Here is an 18865-nt window from a genome sequence, read left to right as displayed (position 1 = left end):
AAAAGACACTAAAATGATGTATTTTTCAGAAATGTGCACTGCACTGATGCAACATTGACTGGGTTAGAACATTCAGTGAGCTTCAAGAAGGGAAATTTCACACAACCGCTGCGTTTACCACCAAACGTGAGGTGAAACCTGTGAACAATCTGGAAATTCTCTCCTGCATTTTCTTTTCCACAAATGCTAATGGCTGAGAGTCTTTGGGACTGCCCAGACTACATGACACCGAAACAGGCCATTCAGCCCGATGGGTTCAATACTGGGCTTGAACTTCCAAAAGAAACCTCTCACACACCACAGTCTATCAGAATACTCTCTGATTTCCTTTTCCCTCTTGCAGGTGTTTGTAGCTTCCCCTTAAATATGCACAAATTGTTGAAGGTTGCAGGTCGCATAAAGGTCCATGGGATCTCGAGCTTTGTAAATGCACGCTACACAAAGGTAGGAAGATGTGATGAACCTTTATCAAACACTTGCTCAACATCAACTGGGGTTAGGGTGAACATTTTCTCAGCCTATCTAATAATTTGGCCTTTTGTCTGGTGAACTTGGCCAGGCTGTTCCTGGACACAACTTGACCTGGGTTTACAGATTCATAGAGATAGGCAGCATGAAACAGACCCTTCAGTCCAACTTGTCCATGCTGACCAATCCAATCTAGTCCCATTTGCCAGCACTTGGCCCATATCCCTTTAAAACCTTCTTATTCATATACCCATCCAGATGTCTTTCAAATACTGTAATTGTACCAGCCTCCACCACTTTCTCTGGCAACTCATTCCACGCATGCACCATCCCCTGTGTGAAAAATTTGTCCCTTAAGTCCCTTTTAAATCTTTCTCCTTTCACTTTAAACCTATGCCCTCTAGCTATGGACTCCCCTCTCTGAGAAAAGACTCTGGAAATTCATCCTATCCATGCCCCTCATGATTTTATAAACTTTTACACAATCACCCTTCGGTGTCCGACATTCCCGGGAAAACAGCCCCTGCCAAGTTCAGCCTCACCAAGAGCTCAAACCCTCCAACCCTGGCAACGTTCCTGCAAATCTTTTCTGAAACCTTTTCAGATTTAACAACAACTCTTCTGTATAGGGAGATGAGAATTGAATGCAGTATTCCAAAGTGGCCTAACCAATGTCCTGTACAGCTGCAACATGAGCTCCCAGCTCCTATAGTCAATGCACTGACCAATAAAGGCAAGCATACCAAATACCTTCTTTACCCCCTTGTCTATCTGCGACTCTACTTTCAAGGAACTATGAACCTGCACTCCAAGGTCTCTTTGTTCAGCAACACTCCCCATGATCTTACCATCAAGTCTGTAAGTCCTACCCTGCTCTGCCTTTCCAAAATGCAGCACCTCACAGTCTTCAATCTGATTCTTCACTCATTCTTCCACATGGGCATTGGGTGCCACTGATTTTTGGGCAACTGGGTATCAGGGTAGGATCCCATCTGGTGGGTGGTGGTACCATAAATGGGCTACATTGTGTGGGTACTCCTCTGTCAGCCCACTCACCTCCTTCCCCCATTCTCAGGGTATCATGTGACTGGTTCCGAGAATGAAGATCTTCGGTAACACAGTTAAACTTGAGATGCTGGAGCTGTTGTCTTTAGTGAGGCTAGGAGGTGTTCCAAACCAAGAGTGGTCTGAACAAAGCAGATAGGCAGCAGCTGCTCCCATTGGTGGACATATTGAGACCAAGGCGACACAGATTTACGACAGTGGATAAAGAACCAACAGCAACATGAAGGATAATATTTCCACACAGCAAACGGTTGACATCTGGGATGTGCTGGCTGAGAGTGTGGTGGAAGCAAGTTTAATTGGGATAACTAGTCACCGAGAGAGAAATAAAGTTCACAGAAACAACACTGTACATACATACCTTAAAAAGGGTAATCTCAAGAAAGAAGCTTCACTAGTTGGAATCTCAAGCATTTAATTTGTGATTTTAGAACTTTCTCAATGAATGTTTGCATATACCAATCAACCTTGGTCTCTCCACTAAAGATTATTGGCAACTAGCTTTCTGGTTATCTCCGAATCATGTGTCCATCAGATTTTCTTGAGTTCTGCTTTGTCCCAGGCCAATCTGTTCCAACAATACAGATTGCAGTCTGTTGTCACCTTCTCTCCTTATCCTATGCCAAAGTATAAGTTCACACCGGAGTCATTCAAGTTCAAATTGATAGGAACTGCTGAGACAGCCTTCTACTCCGTATCTTTCACTGAATGAGTATGTTCCCACTCCTTCCGAGCTTGACATGAACATACAGGATCATTATGCCATTGATTCAGGATGAGTTGGATCAGAGGTCAGATGTAACACTTTGGAGAAGTGTCTGTAAACTGCCTAACGTTGCAATTTGTCCATACCTTAAAACATAGACTGCAGACCCTCACTGAATGTCCCAAGAGACAGTGCAAATTTTGATACTAATCCCTCATCACAGAGAGCGACGGTGGAGTTATTTTTCGGACTGGAGGCCTGTGACCAGCTGTGTTCTGCAAAGATCGGTGCTGGGTCCATTGTTGTTTGTCATTTATTTAAATGATTTGGATGAGAAGTTAGGAGGCGTGGTTAATAGGTTGCGGATGACAGCAAGATTGTTAATATAGTTGACAATGAAGAAGTTTTTCTTGGAGTACAAAGGGATCTTGATCAATTGGATCAATGGGCCGAGGAATAGTCAATAAAGTTTGATTTGAATGTATTGTATTTTGGTAAAAACAAATTATGACAGGGTGTATACAATTAATGGCCGGGGCTCTGGGAAGAGCTGTCAAACAGAGCGACGTAAGGGTTCAGATACATAGTTCTTTGAAAGTTGCGTCACAGGTAGAGAGGGTGGTTCAGAAGACATTTAGCACACTTGCCTTTGTTGCTCAGTGCATTGAATATTGGAGTTGGGACATCATGTTCAAATTGTACAAGACGTTAGTGAGGCCACTTTTGGAGTATTGTGTGCAGCTCTGGTCTCCCTGCTGTAGGAAGGATATTATTAAATTGGAGAGGGTTCAGAAAAGAATGACCAGAATGTTGCTGGGTCTGGAGGGTTTGTATTATAAGGAGAGGCTGGATAGACTGGAACTTCCTCCACTGGAGAGTAGGAGTTTGAGGGGTGACCTTACAGAAGCTTCGCAAATTGTGAGGGGTAATCGTGAGATAAGGTGAATAGCAAGGTTGGCGAGTTCAAAAGTAGGGGGCATATTTTTAAGGTGAGAGTAGAAAGGTTTAAAAAAGGGACCTGATGGGCAACTTTTCCACATAGAGGGTGGTTGACGTGTGGAATGAACAGCCAGAGGAAGTGGTAGATGCAGGTTACAATTAGAACATTTAAAAGACAGGGACATGAATAGGAAAGGTTCAGAGGGATACGGGCTAAACACCAGGAAAGTGGGACTAGTTTAGTTTGGGAAACTTGGTCAGCATGGATGAGTTGGACGGAAGGGTCTGTATCTGTGCCACGTGACTCTGTGACTCTGCTAAGCAAAGGTACCAAACCTGTCAGAGTCTTTGGTGAGGGGGCAGTTTTAAACATTCATAGATGTGGTTATTGCAGGCGCTGCCAGAACGTTTCTGTCAAACACTAGGGTCCTTGAGAAGGTGGAGATGAGCTGGCTTTCTGAATCACTGCAGTCCATTTGGAATTCCATTAGGGGGGGCTTTCCTGGATTTTGACTTGGTGACACTGAACGAATAGCGATACATTTCCAAGTCAGGAAGGTGAGTTGCTTGAGGGACTTTGCAGGTGGTGGTGTTCCCAAGTAACTGGTTGTCCTTCCAGGTGGTAGTGGCTGTGGGTTTGGAAGGCACTGTCTCAGGAGCCATGGAATTTATGCATTGCATTTTGTTGATGGTGTACACCACTGTTACTGGGTGTCAGTGGTGGAGGGAGTGGATGTTTGTGGATGGGGTGCCAGTCAAGTGGGCTGCTTCGTTCTGAATGGTGCTAAGCTTTTTGAATGTTGTTGAGTATTCCATCACACTCCTGACTTGTGCCTTGTAGATGGTGGATAGGTTTTGGGGAACCAGGAGATGAGTTTCTCACTGCAGACTTCCTAGCCTCTGACCTGCTCTTGTAGCCACTGTATTTATACGGCTAGTCCAGACAATCTCTGGTCAATGGTAACCCCTAGGATGATGATAGTGGGGGATTCAGTGATGGTAACAGCAAGAATAGCAAGAGATGGCTTTCTAGTTGGAGGCAAGCTATAAAGAGAGCTACTCTAACCTTTGACCTGTCCTCATAACTGTGGGTGGGTTATAAGTCTGGTACAGTTGTGTTTCAGCTCCCTATTGATGACCCAGAATGTTAATGGTGGAGGGAAATGGCAATTAGTTAAGTGTCCCTTGTGCTTAGAAAGGTCATCGCTTGACACTTGTGCAATGTAAACGTCACTTGGTATTTATAAGCACAAGTCTGGAGGTTTGATGATCTGTGATTTTTGGTGATTTGTCCCATCGTCAGTGAACAGCTCCACTTTTATTGCTTCATCAAGAACCAGCTGGAGAGAGCTGACGTTGGCCATTACCCTGTAGCAACATCCTGAGACTGAGCGGATTGACATCCAACAGCCACAAACACCTTTGTTTGCTTTGAGTGTTTGTACATACACTTTTATAGAAGCTGGTCGCTAACTGGAGCTCTCTTCCACAAACAGTAATTTTGCTCAATCAGTTGTTAACTTTAAGTCTGACATAGCTCATGTTTTTATTAAGCAAAGGTATTAAAGGAGGCCCGAATACAATTAGGCCACAGACTTCATTGAACACCAGAACAAGCTCAAGGGGATGAATGGCCTACCCCTGTTCCTATGTCTGGTGCATGGTCACTTGCTGAGTGCTGTCTTTGAGTGTGGGATATAGAGGCTGGACAAGTGAAGGTATTCGATTTTAATGACAATCCAAAACTTCAATAGCATCTTTTCTTGCTTACAAGAGCATTTAAATTCTACATTTATTTCAGGGGATTTAACATCCTGTACTGTATTGTTAGTCCTGAGTCTCTGGATTGGTCAGTCGATAATCAGCACAAAGGGATCAGGGTAACCATGTCATTCATGAGCTCGTTGTGATTTGTCTGTTCTTCCAACAGTAACTACTCATTGTTGACAGCCTACACAGTATGTGCAATGAAGTGACTCTGTTCCCAGTGACTGTGAGATAGTAGCCCACTCCCCCCTACACATCTTTTGGTGCGAAGGCTATTTGCAATATTCCCTGCCTCATCTGCTTCTGACACTATTAGAATTAGCTGCTGTCTTTTAGTCTCCAAAATCATACTGAATTGAAAGAAAATCATTAGGCTAACATCCTGTAAGGATGTACATGCTTCCTGACAAACCCAGTCACACCCCGGAGCAGATGGGGGTTGAACCCAGACCTTCTGCACTACCACTGCACCACAGGAGCCCTATGCTTCCTACCTATGGACTAATCTCTCCTTATTAACATCAGGGAGCAATTCCTCACCTCTCTCACTGATATAGAATAATCAAACTTCCAGTGTTTTGCACAACATTGTAAAAGACTGTCCTTTTCCTTTAGATCCTTTTTTTATGGAATCAAACACCAATGCAAAAATACATTTCCTAAACAGTATCTATTGTTGAGACTACGCACCCTTATAACTATTAATTTTGACTGCAGATGATTATTTTATGATGCAATTATACTTTAAAATAAACCATTAAAATATAAAACAGATGAAGTTATCAAAAACAAGTCTGAGGTATCGCTTGATTCAGTGAAAAATATATAAATATTAAGGCTAAACAAAGCTTAGCGCAGATGCAGATCAGGTAGAGAAACCTTTGGATAGCTTATTGGGTCAAGATGTTACTCTGTGTGGTAGAAAGTTGCAGAAGAATTCAGATGTGTTGCTCTTGTCAATGTTGAGTCATCAGTTTCCACTCAGGACAGCTGACATCTTTCAAAATGGCCTCCATGTGCTCCCCACCCTGTGTGAGGGAGGATAGGAAAGTCAGCAAAGGTCACAGATTGCAACCCCTGACCTTTCTCGGATACTTCCTGTGAGCAACTCCCGTGGCAACCGTCAACATCTCCTCCGGCACCGAGGCCTAGACCCCGATCACCTCCCACGCCCTGTTCCTGCCATTGGACTGGCTCAGAGGCGCCCCTGACTGCAACACTCCGGCTCTTAATTTGTGGCGATGGTGGGTTGCAAAGTGCCAACAAGAAGGTCCGACACCCTCTATTCCCACTCAGACCCTCATGGCCAGCTTCGGAGTCTGGATTTCCCTTCACAACTTGTTCAGAGCTTTGCCCGCTGCTGACCGGAGTGGGGGAAACAGCACAGGCCTCAGATGCAGAGTGTTGAGCTTAAAGTCTTTTGTCAACCATCCCAAAGCCAGGCCTCTGCTGATACCCAAACAACCCCTAGCTGAATAGTCATTCGGGATTTCAGGAATGCCCTTTAATCCCCCAACTGAAATTGGAATAAATTTGGAAAGTATAGGTCTCATTATTTGTTCTGTTCAATAATAATGTTCACTTCAATGAAGTCCTCGGTGTTGGGTAGGGAATTTTAATGATCGGAATCTTCAAACAGAACAACTGTTCTAGTTCTTCTAAAAGTATGTAGCCAGGAGTATATTTGATCTTATTTAATATTAAATTAACACATAATTCAGGACAGTTTGTAGCAGCAGCAGCAGCAGCACCTCATCCATCCGAAATCTCTTTTGTTTGCCTCCTTCACTCTCACTCAAAGAACAAAGAGCTTATCCATCAATCTGTGGTAAAAGCTGAAATCATTCCTGTAAATCAAACACAAACTTCCCTTTTCAACCAATCACAGAATGTGAGTTACTTCCCAAATCCATGTACATTGTTCCTGGAATCTAGTTGTTTGAACTCTTCCAAAGAAGTTTCCCGCCCTTGCATGGGTAGTAATTGGCTCTTAACCAATCAGTTTCCTGTCCTTGCACGGGTAATAAATGAGTCTTAACCAATCAGTTTCTTGCACTTGACGGGGTAGTAAATGGATCTTAATCGGGTCACAGTGAGTTCCTCTGTGGCTCGAACAAACCAAAGTTATTCCTCTTCATCCTTCTTGACCTTTGCCCCTGACCATGCCATCTTGCTCAGATGCCTCTCCATCACTGCATGTGGCTCTCCAGTCACTAGCTCCCATTTTTCACAGTCGCATCAATCCCTTCTCTCCCCAGTCCTGCACTGTGACACAGAAACTAACACAACTTTACATCCGATTCTTACCAACACACTGCCCCTCAATCACATTTGCTGTCGGTGTTTTAAGATGGGGCAGGTCTGTGTTTACCGATCACACGTGTGTTCATTGCCTGGGTTTTAGAATTCACACCATCACTTAAAAAACCCTCCATAGGCTCATCCTTATCTCTGACACCTCCTCCAGCCTCAACCACCCTGAGATATCCACACTCCTTTAACTCGGGCCTATGTTCCTGGTTTGGATCACTCCAACATTGTGCTGTCAGCTGGCTGGCTCCTAAGCTTTGGACTTGCCTCCTTAACGCCAGCTCAGCCTCGCTCTCCTCCATTTCAAAGTCCCTCATTAATTTGATCATGACTGTGTGTGCCTCTGTTTGCATGAGTCTTTGTGCATGTGTGTGTCACTGTATATGTGTTTGTGTGTGTGTTTGTGTCTCTGTATGTGTGTGTGTACTTGTGTGTCTCTATGTGCATGTATGCGTGTCACTGTGTATATGTGTCTGTAGCTGTGTGTGTACGTCTGTATACATGTCTGGGTGTCTGTGTATGTCATAGGGTCATGGAGCATAGAAACAGACTATTGGGTCCAACTCGTCCATGCTGCCCAAGCTAATCTAGTCCCACTTGCATGTGCTTGGTCCATATCCCCTTAAACTTTTCCTATTCATGTACTTAAGTGTTACTACGTCTCCGTGTGTGTGTTGTGTGTGTATGTGTAAATGTGTATGGGGGTGTAGGTGTGTGAATGTGTGTGTGAGAAAGAGTGTGTGAGTGTGTGTGTGTGAGTGTATGTATGTGTGTGAGAGAGAGAGTGTGTGTGTGAGTGTGTATGTGTGTGAATGTGTGTGTGTGAGCGAGATTATGTATGTGTGTGTGTGAGAGAGTGTGTGTGTGTATGTGTATGTATGTGTGTGTTAGTGTCTGTATGCATCTCCACATGTCTGTCTTTGTGTATGTACACGTGTGTGAAAGAGAACAGGAGCTCCTCTCACCTGGAGATGACCTGAGTGACTGGCTGGGATTCCATCAGCCCTGAGGTAGCCACGAGAGGAAGTCAGTCCGTTACCTGAGGATTGCTCTCCCTGCACGGGATCCTTTTCCAGAACCTTTCTGAAGTGAAATCAAACTGAACCATTGCATAGGCCAAGCAATCATTCATACGGGTGATGTTTACATTTAGAATTCTGATTTCAGCAAGGCCATGCCAGTATGATGAAAGAAGCTTTATTAATATATTTATTTACGGTTTATTTGAATATCCTGTTTAGAGCAGATGATTTTATAACAAGTGTAATGCCGGAAACAAAGAATTCAGGAGATGCCTCCTATAGCAGCATTGCTCCGATTCCAATATGCTGAACGTGAACAAAGGAAAGACTAAAGACACCAAGTGCATGTTTAATTTATCTAGCACCTATTAATATGAGGAAATGTCCTGAAGGTAGGCATGACTCCAGAAATCACGTTTATATTCGGGACGGGGAAAACCAATCCTTTGGTGAAATGATTGGCTCTGGGCCACCCCACCCGCAGCACCTCAGTGTGATGTTGTGAGAGCTTCTGCTGTCCTGTTGAGATACTCATCCCTCTCCTTGAGGGGTGTGAGTGGGTCAGGGGAGAGGGAGGAGGTGGTAATGGTACAATTGTCAAAGATCAGATGACGCTATTCAAACACAAACTGGGAGAGTCTTCCCTTGTTTGCCAGCTTCTACTTATTCCTCACACCACTTTATTAAAGCTAAAAATCACACAGTCCACCCCAGTCCAACACCAGCACCAGCACCTCCTAATCTTTAACAAAGCTGTCATTGTCGGGTTACTGTTTATGGGAGCCTGCTGTGAGCACATTGGCTGCTGCAATTTAAGAAAGTTGACGTTGATAGCTCATTGGCTGTAAAGTGCTTTAGTATGTTCTGAAGACATCAAAGGTACTACTTAAATCCAAATCCTACTGCCTTCTGCATTTTTTTCATTGAATTGACTTACATCTAAATTTTAAAATTGTAATTAATAATTTATGAATGATAATTCAGTCATAAGTAAATAAGAAAGCAAAATAATTTCTCAAAACACTGAGGAAATCTTTCACCTGTCAATTGTTTTTCTTGAAAGTGATGTATTTCTTACATAGGAACCCTCCAGTAATTGATGGGCAGAAATTAGGTTCCTCATTTAAACATTCCACTGCCCTGAGCTCTCTCAACCGCCTGTACTTGACTCAACTTCTCTCTTACAACCTGGTGTTGTGTGATTTTTAACTTAGGCTCAACTTCTTCAAACCCTCGGCTTGCCTCACACTGTCCTCTCTCTAGCACTCAGTTTAAGCAAAACCCCAAGTTTAAAATGTTCATGTTTCTGTTTAACCATCTCTGCAGATTCGCCTCTCCCTGTAATCTCCTCCAGCCCTACACATCCTCAGCAATATCTGCACTCCTCTTATTCTGGGCCCGTGTGCTTTGTCCATCACAACTGCCTTCAGTTTCCTGGATCTCAACTGGAGTTCCCTCCTGACCTCTCTCTCTCTGTCTCTACCTTACTTTCAGCCTTTAAGACACTCCTTCAGTTTTAGACCAAGCTTTCAATCCCCTGCAATAATGTGTCCTTATGTGACTTACTGTCAAATTCTGGTGGATAATGCTGCTGTGAAATTCCTTTGCAAGTTTGACAGTGTTAAAAGTACTCTAAATTCAGAACTTTGTTTTCACTGGGAAAGCAGAACAGCAGAAATCACAATACTACCCCCTTGTGGTTGGCACAAGAAATTACAAATGATGGACATCCAAAGTCGAATAAGAATAATATACAAATGCTGTACAACACATTAAATCACAGAACATATTTTAAAATAAGCCAATTGCAGAGAGATGTACTGTTTTCTTGTAATATACTAACTTTTGATTGAAGGCAGGGTGCTGTACTGTACAATGGAAGATAACAGTTTGAAGCTATCTTTGAATTTCTAAGATATAAATTTATTTCTCTCGCCACCAACCATCCTTTTGCTCCTATCGTGATCTGTTGCTTTGTTCTTTTTTATCTCATCAGTTTTATTTCTTCCCTCATCCTTTTCTCTTTCATCTCTCTCCTACTTGCTTTAAAACATGATAAGGTTCTGCAGGTAAATCCGTGAATTATTTCAGACTTTAACTGAGTCGGAACTACTGCAGAAATAAAGTTGCTGCAGTTTCCAATTCAATCATGCCATATTAACTCTGTTTGTTTTTTCTTCGGCATTTTGCTGTTAAAAGGGTTTTGGAACATTAGAAACGAGGGAACTGACGAATGGCATTGTTACGAGTGAGGTAGATGTGCAAATACCTCCTCAAATTCTCAGCAGTGAGATGAAGCAGCAGTTCAGCTGCTTGTTGCTTCTGGTTTGATGGAAACACTGTTGCCCAGGTGCCAATAGAATCGCCAACTCTTCGAATAGTGACCTTTGCTGCCCCACTGGTACAGAAAGGTGTTGCCTTGTTTCAACAAAGCTCCAGGTGAGGAAGAACATATTTCAAAGTCGAAACAATGTGCAATATAACTCTACTGTCTCAATTGGGGTGGCACGATGGCTCAGCGGTTAGCACCGCTGCCTCATAGCATCGGGGACCTGGGTTTGATTCCAGCCTTGGGCGACTGCACGTTCTCCCTGTGTCTGCATGGCTTTCCTCTGGGTGCTCCAGTTTCCTCCCACAATCCAAAGATGTGTAGGTTAGGGTGGATTGGCCATGCTACATTGCCCATTGTGTTTGGGGATGTGTAGATTAGGGTGGATTGGCCAAGCCAAATTACCCATAGTGTTCAGGGATGTGCAGATTAGGGTGGATTGGCCAAGCTAAATTACCCATAGTGTTCAGGGATGTGCAGGTTAGGGTGGATTGACCAAGCTAAATTACCCATAGTATTCAGGGATGTGCAGGTTAGGTGCATTAGTCAGGGATAAACGTAAGGGAGTCTGGGTGGGTTACTCTTTGGAGGGTTGATGTGGCCTTGCTGGGTTGAAGGGTCTCTTCTGCGCTGTAGGAATTCTATTCTAAATTTTTTTTTCAATTCATTGTATTGCTTGACGCCTCAGCCTGATTTTCTCCTTTTAAACAAATTCTAGCCAAGAAGCTGTGAACTAGTCACTGACCTAGACTACAATTAACCCTTTCGTTGTACAGAGAAACAGAAAAAGTAGGAGTAGGCCATTCACCCCTGAAAGCCTGTGCTGTCATGGCTGACTGTCCAACTCCACCCCCTCCTCCTGCTTTCTCCTCATATTCTTTAACCCTAAATGCTATAGCAAACTTCTTCTTTCATTTTCCTCATACCTTTTCATTGCCCGCTTTTAAAAATGTTGGGGATTGAGGGGAAGAAAGAAAAGGCATTTTGGGTGCGTCCTGTGATTGGACAATAAATTGTGCTTGCTTTGTGGTTGGTTGAGGAAAGGGTTAAGGTGAAGTTAGGCTGGTTGAATAGTCAACTCCCCAGGAACATTCCCAATCAATGGGCAAGATTAGATCAGGCCCACATACTGCATTCTCAGCATCATGTACTTCCCTTCGCTAATATGCACACAAGGTACAGACAATGACATTTGAGGAGGCTGAATTGCTTTAGGACCAGCAACCTCCAGTTAATTAAACAATTTGCCAATTTTTGTTGCCATACGGCAGCAAGTGAGGAAATGCCTGAGGCCATCAGTGAGTAATTCTTCATCTCACAATACTTTACATTACTCAGGAGGCTATCAAAAAGTGCCCTCTGATAGTGCTACACTCATCGCTCCCTATGCTGTCCTTGAATACTCTATTCATCTGGTGGGTATCTCTCTGCACATTCCTTATCAAAGATATTGGCCTTCAAGCACCAAATATAAATCCAAAGAAACTGTGCAAGTTCGGCATAAGCTCAGAACAGAGCAGGAATTAGCTGAAAACCATGTTACCAGCAACATTCAAATTGTGCTGTGGAATCTCACATCAGCATTTCAGGAACATGACAGGTAAATGTATACCTATTGTCTTAAAAAATAACTAAGCATTTTGCAATCTGTGGAGAGTCTTAGACAGCAACTTCTTTGGTCTTAATGATTAAATCTTTTGAAATTAAATAATGTTGTGAAGTGGGAATTTTGATGTCTTGGTTACTTTGAATGAAACAGACTGTAATAACAGATGTATCTGTTTCTACACTATGAGCCACTTATGCACTAAGGCGGATTGGAAGGGTTAATTCAAATAATTTCAATCTCTTCATTTAGGATTGAAGAGAACTGCAGTAGCTGCCGTAGCATATGAAATGAGAAGAATGAAAATTAAAGACAATTTTCTGTCAGGAACCTGGGATTCTCTAGTCCAGAAAAAAAAACCTCACGCAGGTAAGCAGCTTTTTCTGACAGCTTTGCACTCTCTTTATGCTATTGTGATAGTTAGCAATGATATTCTCAAAGTTTATTAGAAGTAATTTTGGGTTTTTGGCAATAATATGATGATATTTCAATGCACAGTTGAACTAAGGCAAGTCAGTAGAGGGACAGCAACATAGCAACAGTACTTTGGGAAGGGTGTATGTATTAACAAATCACTTGGTTCTGATGAGGGCTGTTTAGTGACCCTTAGTGACTGGATTGTTGGATTTTAATCAGGCAGGATAGAGGGATGGTTGGAAATGGACCATGGTACCATAGCAAGATGGAAGGGCAGGAAGAACAAAAGGGTTTGCAGTAGGGCAGAGAGATAGTTTAAATTGAGTGAGGTACAAGCCTACAACTGTCTAAATAATATTTCCGAAGCTAGTCAAATACTTGTCAAAATACAGAAATGACTTGAGAAGGAAATAGTGTTTGCTTTGTTTGTTGTACATTGTGATATAACGTTGGGTTTTATCACAGCTCTCAAGGTCGAAGATGAAAGATCGGAAATAAAACGGACTCTCAGCACAGAAGAACTGTCCTACGTGAAGCAAGGGGAAGACGCTTTACAAAAGGCTCTGGGGATTTTAAGCCAGGATGCCGGATGGACAACAGAAATCAAAACGGTAATTTTCTTCCTAATATAAGAAATCGGATTAGGAGGTGATCATACAGCCCCTTTTGCTTGTTTCACCATTCAGTAAGATCACAGCTGTATGTTTGGGTCAGCTCTACAAACCTGCCCTATTCCCCATGTCCCTTCACACCCAAAATCCAGCAATCATCATCTTGAGTATACTCATTGATTGAGATGAATCAAATGTGATTATCCTTTCATATAACTGCTTCATCATATTGTCAAATGCGCTGTTGCCACATCCTTAAAAGCATTTTCCCTTTGTCTGATGCCTGGCTAATGGGCCACCACTCCCAGCTTTCAAACTGCTCCTGTTCTTGAAAAGCAGGGTCACATTTACTATTTTCCTACCGACGAACGCTTTGAAACAAGTGAAAAACATGACAGTTACGAGAACTTCTGGTGTGATTGCATCGTGAAAACTTGTTTGGAGAAAGTGAGGACTGAAGATGTTGGAACTCAAAAAGTCAACAGTGTAGTGCTGGAAAAGCCCAGCAGGTCAGGTAGCATCCGAGGAGCAGGAGAATTGACGTTTCGGGCATAAGCCCTTCATCAGGAATCATGATAAAGGGCTTATGCCTGAAACGCTGATTCTCCTGCTCCGCGGATCTGCCTGACCTGCTGTGTTTTTCCAGCACCACACTCACCTCATGAAAATTAATTGCTAACTTTCCCAGACCTCCGGGAATGATCGAGTATGAAATGGTGCTGTCTTATTTGTCACGATATTATGGCACCAAAGCAGTTAGATTAATTTAACATAGCAGGGCTCTAATGACAAGTCAGAGATCAAATTTATATTGTGGCATTGCAACTCTCAGGATTGAAGAGTTGCATTCCTGATGAAGGACTTGTGCCCGAAACATCGAATTTCCTGTTCCTTGGATGCTGCCTGACCTGCTGCGCTTTTCCAGCAACACATTTTCAGCCCGGTACTCCAGCATCTGCAGACCTCACTTTCTCCTGCAACTCTCAGGAGCCAGGTGTGTTGTATGCATGCTCAATTTCATTCCAGTCAAATTAAGGGCTGGTTATTGTCTTTAAAAGCTAACTATGTTTGCTATGTCTAAGGGCTATATATTGCCTTCTGCTGCATCTACATCCATGTTGGGTGAGGGTACAGATTAACTCAGTTGTGATGACCCCCCCCCCCCCCCCCCCCCCCCCGGCTGATTAACTAACATGTACTGGCCTGGCACCGCAATGAAGAGGAACGAGTTGAGTAGATCATAGGGTGGGCAACAAACACACTAGCCCAATGATGTAATACAATGAGGCAAAGCTGCTAAACGGTAACGACAAAAAAAAATTAACCAGAAATGCTTATCTCTTCTTTCAGGAGAATGGTGACAATGTTATGAGCAAAGTTCTACCTGGAATTGGAAAAGTCTTCAAATTGGAGGGTGTGCTGGATGCAACTACGGAACACGTGTATCATGAGCTTTATGAGAAAGTTGACCAAATGAGCTCATGGAATCCAAGCGTCAAACACTTGCATGTAGGTTAACAGGAAATCTTCCACATCTTACACACATCCACACGTTCGACATTCACTGGAAAGCTTGGCCTGGGGATATAATTTTGACAAACGTTTCTTGACAATTCATTCAGGTCTTGCGGAAAATTGGCAACGATACCATGGTCACTTACGAAATCATGGGAGACACAGCCGGAAACATCATTGGACGGAGAGACTTTGTGAGCGTGAGGCATTGCTGGAAAGAAGGACCTTGCTGCTACTTGACGGGAATAGCCACCGAATCCAAGTGCATGCCACCACAGAAAGACTTTGTGAGGTACAGAATAGCTGCACAATTCGAATAGACCACTAATACAAATTGCTAAAGCTGTGAAACAGTGATTCCTAATATACATTTTCATCCAAACAGAGGTGAAACTGGAATTTCGTGTATTATCCTACATCCTGCAGGCGCCAAGAACAAGACACGATTTACTTGGCTTCTCAGCATGGACCTGAAGGTTCGTTAGTGACTTGATTAGTATTTCTCCCCTCTTGTAGAGTCATAGAGAGGTACAGCATAAAAAAAGACCCTTCATTCCAACTCATCCATGCCAAACAGATATCCTAACCAAATCTAGTCTCATTTGCCAGCACTTGGTCCATATCCCTTCAAACCCTTTCTATTCATATATCTATCCAGATGCCTCTTAAATGTTGCAATTGTACCAGCCTCCACCACTTCCTCTGAAAGCTCATCCCACACACATACCACCCTCTGTGTGAAAAAGTTGCCCCTTAGGTCCCTTTAAAATTTTTCCCTTCTCACCCTAAACCTATGCCCTCTTGTCCTGGACTCACCAACCCCAGGGAAAAGACCTTGTCTATTTATCCTATCCATGCCCCTCATGACTTTATAAACAGACCCAGCCAATTCAGTCTCTTCCTATAGCTCAAATCCTCCAATCCTGGCAAAGTTCCAAAAGTGACCTAATCAATATCCTGTACAGCTGCAACATGACTTCCCAACTTCTATACTCAACACTCTGACTAATAAAGGAAAGCATACAAAATGCCTTCTTCATTATTCTATCTACCTGTGACTCTACTTTCAAGGAACTATGAACCTGCACTCCAAGGTCTCTTTGTTCAGCAACACTCCCCAGGACCTTACCATTGATTGTGTAAGTCCTGCTTGGATTTGCTTTTCTAAAACGCAGCACCTCGCATTATCTAAATTAAACTCCATCTGTCACTCCTCAGCCCATTGGCCCATCTGAGGTAACCTTCTTTGATGTCCACTATTTCGGTGTCATCTCCAAACTTAGGAACTATACCTCTATTGCTTTGTCTCTCACTTTGTCAGCAGTATCAGAAGCTCAAAATGCACTGCCTCACCAACGTGCCCACTTGTTATACAGTAAACCTGGCAGATTAGAACACCCCCAAATCTCTGTGACACTAGCTCAGCTCTGCATACAGCAAATGCCTTTTTGCAACATGGCAGCAACTGGGCTCAGAATTTCCCAATCAAGCTCATTTTTGAGAATGACACCAGCTCTGGAGGTGTGACCCACAAAGGTTTGCATTCTTGGCATCAGTGATTGAACCATGGGCAATCTCCTATCGTAGCATCATCATGACACAGAATTGCACACAACTTTCTAATGAAGTGGAATCTCGGGGTCCTTCACATGGTCAAGGGTGGGAGAAGTTGATTCCAATGGTACTGCCTTCACTAGTTTGATTAACTAGCGATAGACCTTCCCAACCTGATGGCATGGAGTGACAATAAAGACTGCTAGAAGATACCCATTGTCAGAAGTCAATTTATTAAATATAATTACTGAGACGGTTAATTTCTCTTCAAATATTATGCACTTAAATACACGTTTAGTCTTCATAAGCTTCAAAATATCCGAACTCCTGACTGAAGATGGCTTTTCTTTTGTTTTCCTTTACCAATAGGGCTGGCTGCCAAAATCCCTCATCAATCAGGCATTGTCACGGGCACAGGTGGATTTCACAGAACATTTACGCCAACAACTCTCTTCAAGCTCATTCTCCATATCCTGCTGAGTTCGGAACAGGCAATACCAGCAATGCAAATTTAAATGGAGCACTCACTAAAAAGGCATTCTGCACTGTTCACTCAGCTGCTGTGTTGTGACAAAGATATTGTTTTGCAGCAATGAAGCAAGGCTCGAAAGGAAAGTGCCTTTAGGTTTGCTGTGGCACAAGATACTTGAGACAACTCATTTATACATGCCACAAAATCATTCAAGGGAACGTTTACGAGGTGAGGAAAGTATTTTGTGGCCTTCACGCATGAGCTTGATGATTTCCAAGACTTCTATAGGAACGCAGCTAGATTTCACGCTGTGTCGTGATACTCATGCTAATGTTTTGAAAGATGTAAACAGTACTTGATGTTTAAGGGATGGAAGCAATTGAGGACTGTTAGAAATCCTGTAATTTTGGTATGATTTGCTGCTATTTTTGTGATAATGTTATTAATTTATTTCTGATTATCTGGAAGATTTGCCAGTAAACTGATTGCAGTTGAGAATATTTGTGTGTTTTAGATTTATTTATTCAAATGTATTACAAACTCTCATGAGTATTTTGAGAGATCTAAGGCTGTGGATGTTGAAAACTGTGTACACATTGATAGCAATACTGACACAGTGACTTCAATAACAATACTGAAACAGACCCTTCAGTCCAGCTTTCCATGCCAACCAGATACCCTAACCTAATCTAGTCCCATTTGCCAGCATTTGGCCCATATGCCTCTAAACCCTTCCTATTCATATACCCATCCAGATGCCTCTTAAATGGTGTAATTGTACCAGCTTCCACCAATTCCTCTGGCAGCTCATTCCATACATGTACCACCCTCTGTGAAAATGTTGCCCCTTAGGTCTCTTTTATATCTTTTCCCCTCTCATCCTAAACCTATGCCCTCTAGTTCTGAACTGCCCCACCACTGGGGAAAAGATCTTGTCTATTTATCCTATCCATGCCCCTCATGATTTTATAAACTTTTATAAGATCACCCCCTCAGCCTCTGACACAACAGGGAAAACAACCCCGGCCTATTCAACCTCTCAAATCCTCCAACTCTGGCAACATCCTTGTAAATCTTTTCTGAACCCTTTCAAGTTTCCAACATCCTTCCAATAGGAAGGAGACCAGAATTGCACGCAATATTCCAAAAGTTTTCTAACCAATGTCCTGTACAGCTGCAACATGACTTCCCAACTCCTGTACTCAACACTCTGACCAATAAAGGCAAGCATACCAAACATCTTCTTCACTATCCTATCTACCTGCGAATCGACTTTCAATGAGCTACGAACTCCAAGCTCTCTTTGTTCAGCAACACTCCCTAGGAGCTTACTATTAAATGTATAAGTCCTACTCTAATTTGCTTTTCCAAAATGCAGCACTTCGCGTTTGTCTAAATTAAACTCCACCTACTACTCCTCAGCCCATTGGCCCATCTGATCAAGGTCTCATTGTATTCTGAGGTAACCTTCTTCACTGTCCACTACACCTCCAAATCTTTAAACCAAGCATTTCACAAGGGACAGGGTTGATTATCTTCAGTACTGTGAGGGATTCTCTGGAGAAGAGTGATCATATTATAACAGAATTTCATGTTACATTTTTAAATTTGTTGTCAGGGCTAAAACTAGGGACATAAAATGAGAAATGAGGAACAAATTGGTTGAGATGAGCTGGAAGATTAAATTAAAATATTGAGAAAGACAATTACGCATACTTGAAGAAATAATTTATAATACTCAAGAGACATATATTTCCTTGAGGCATTAAAAGCTCTGGGGTAAATATAGTACAGTTAATGCTGACTAAAAAAGTAAAGGATAGTATTAGATTAAAAAAAAGTTTACATATCTCCAAAACGAATAGTCAGCCTGAGAGTTTTATATCTCAGCAAAACATGATTCAGAAACTGCTACAGAGGGAGCAAAAAGAACAGAAATAAACAAATGAGAAATGTAAAAACACTCTGTGAGAGAATATAGAAGAGGAGAAACTAGTCAAATTAAATACTGGTTCTTTTGTGGTAGAGATTTGAGAAATTGCAATGGGGAATAAGAATAAGCAGTGACATTGAACAAATGCCTG

The 18865-nt window shown here is 42.5% G+C and overlaps 1 protein-coding gene across 1 annotated transcript; it reads left to right on the top strand.

Annotated features, from left to right (window-relative positions):
• The first annotated feature begins 12142 nt into the window (after nucleotides 1-12142).
• On the top strand, nucleotides 12143-16789 carry LOC132834946 (steroidogenic acute regulatory protein-like). Its single transcript, XM_060854116.1, has 7 exons — nucleotides 12143-12206; nucleotides 12465-12581; nucleotides 13095-13240; nucleotides 14591-14749; nucleotides 14863-15047; nucleotides 15141-15231; nucleotides 16679-16789. The coding sequence occupies exons 1-7, from the start codon at nucleotides 12143-12145 to the stop codon at nucleotides 16787-16789; spliced, it is 873 nt and encodes a 290-aa protein (XP_060710099.1).
• Nucleotides 16790-18865: the final 2076 nt, after the last annotated feature.

The sequence above is a fragment of the Hemiscyllium ocellatum genome, chromosome 43 (assembly GCF_020745735.1).
Source record: "Hemiscyllium ocellatum isolate sHemOce1 chromosome 43, sHemOce1.pat.X.cur, whole genome shotgun sequence".
Lineage (NCBI taxonomy): Eukaryota > Metazoa > Chordata > Chondrichthyes > Orectolobiformes > Hemiscylliidae > Hemiscyllium > Hemiscyllium ocellatum.
Note: the sequence above shows the minus strand (reverse complement) of the source record. Positions and strands in the feature narration are given on the sequence as shown.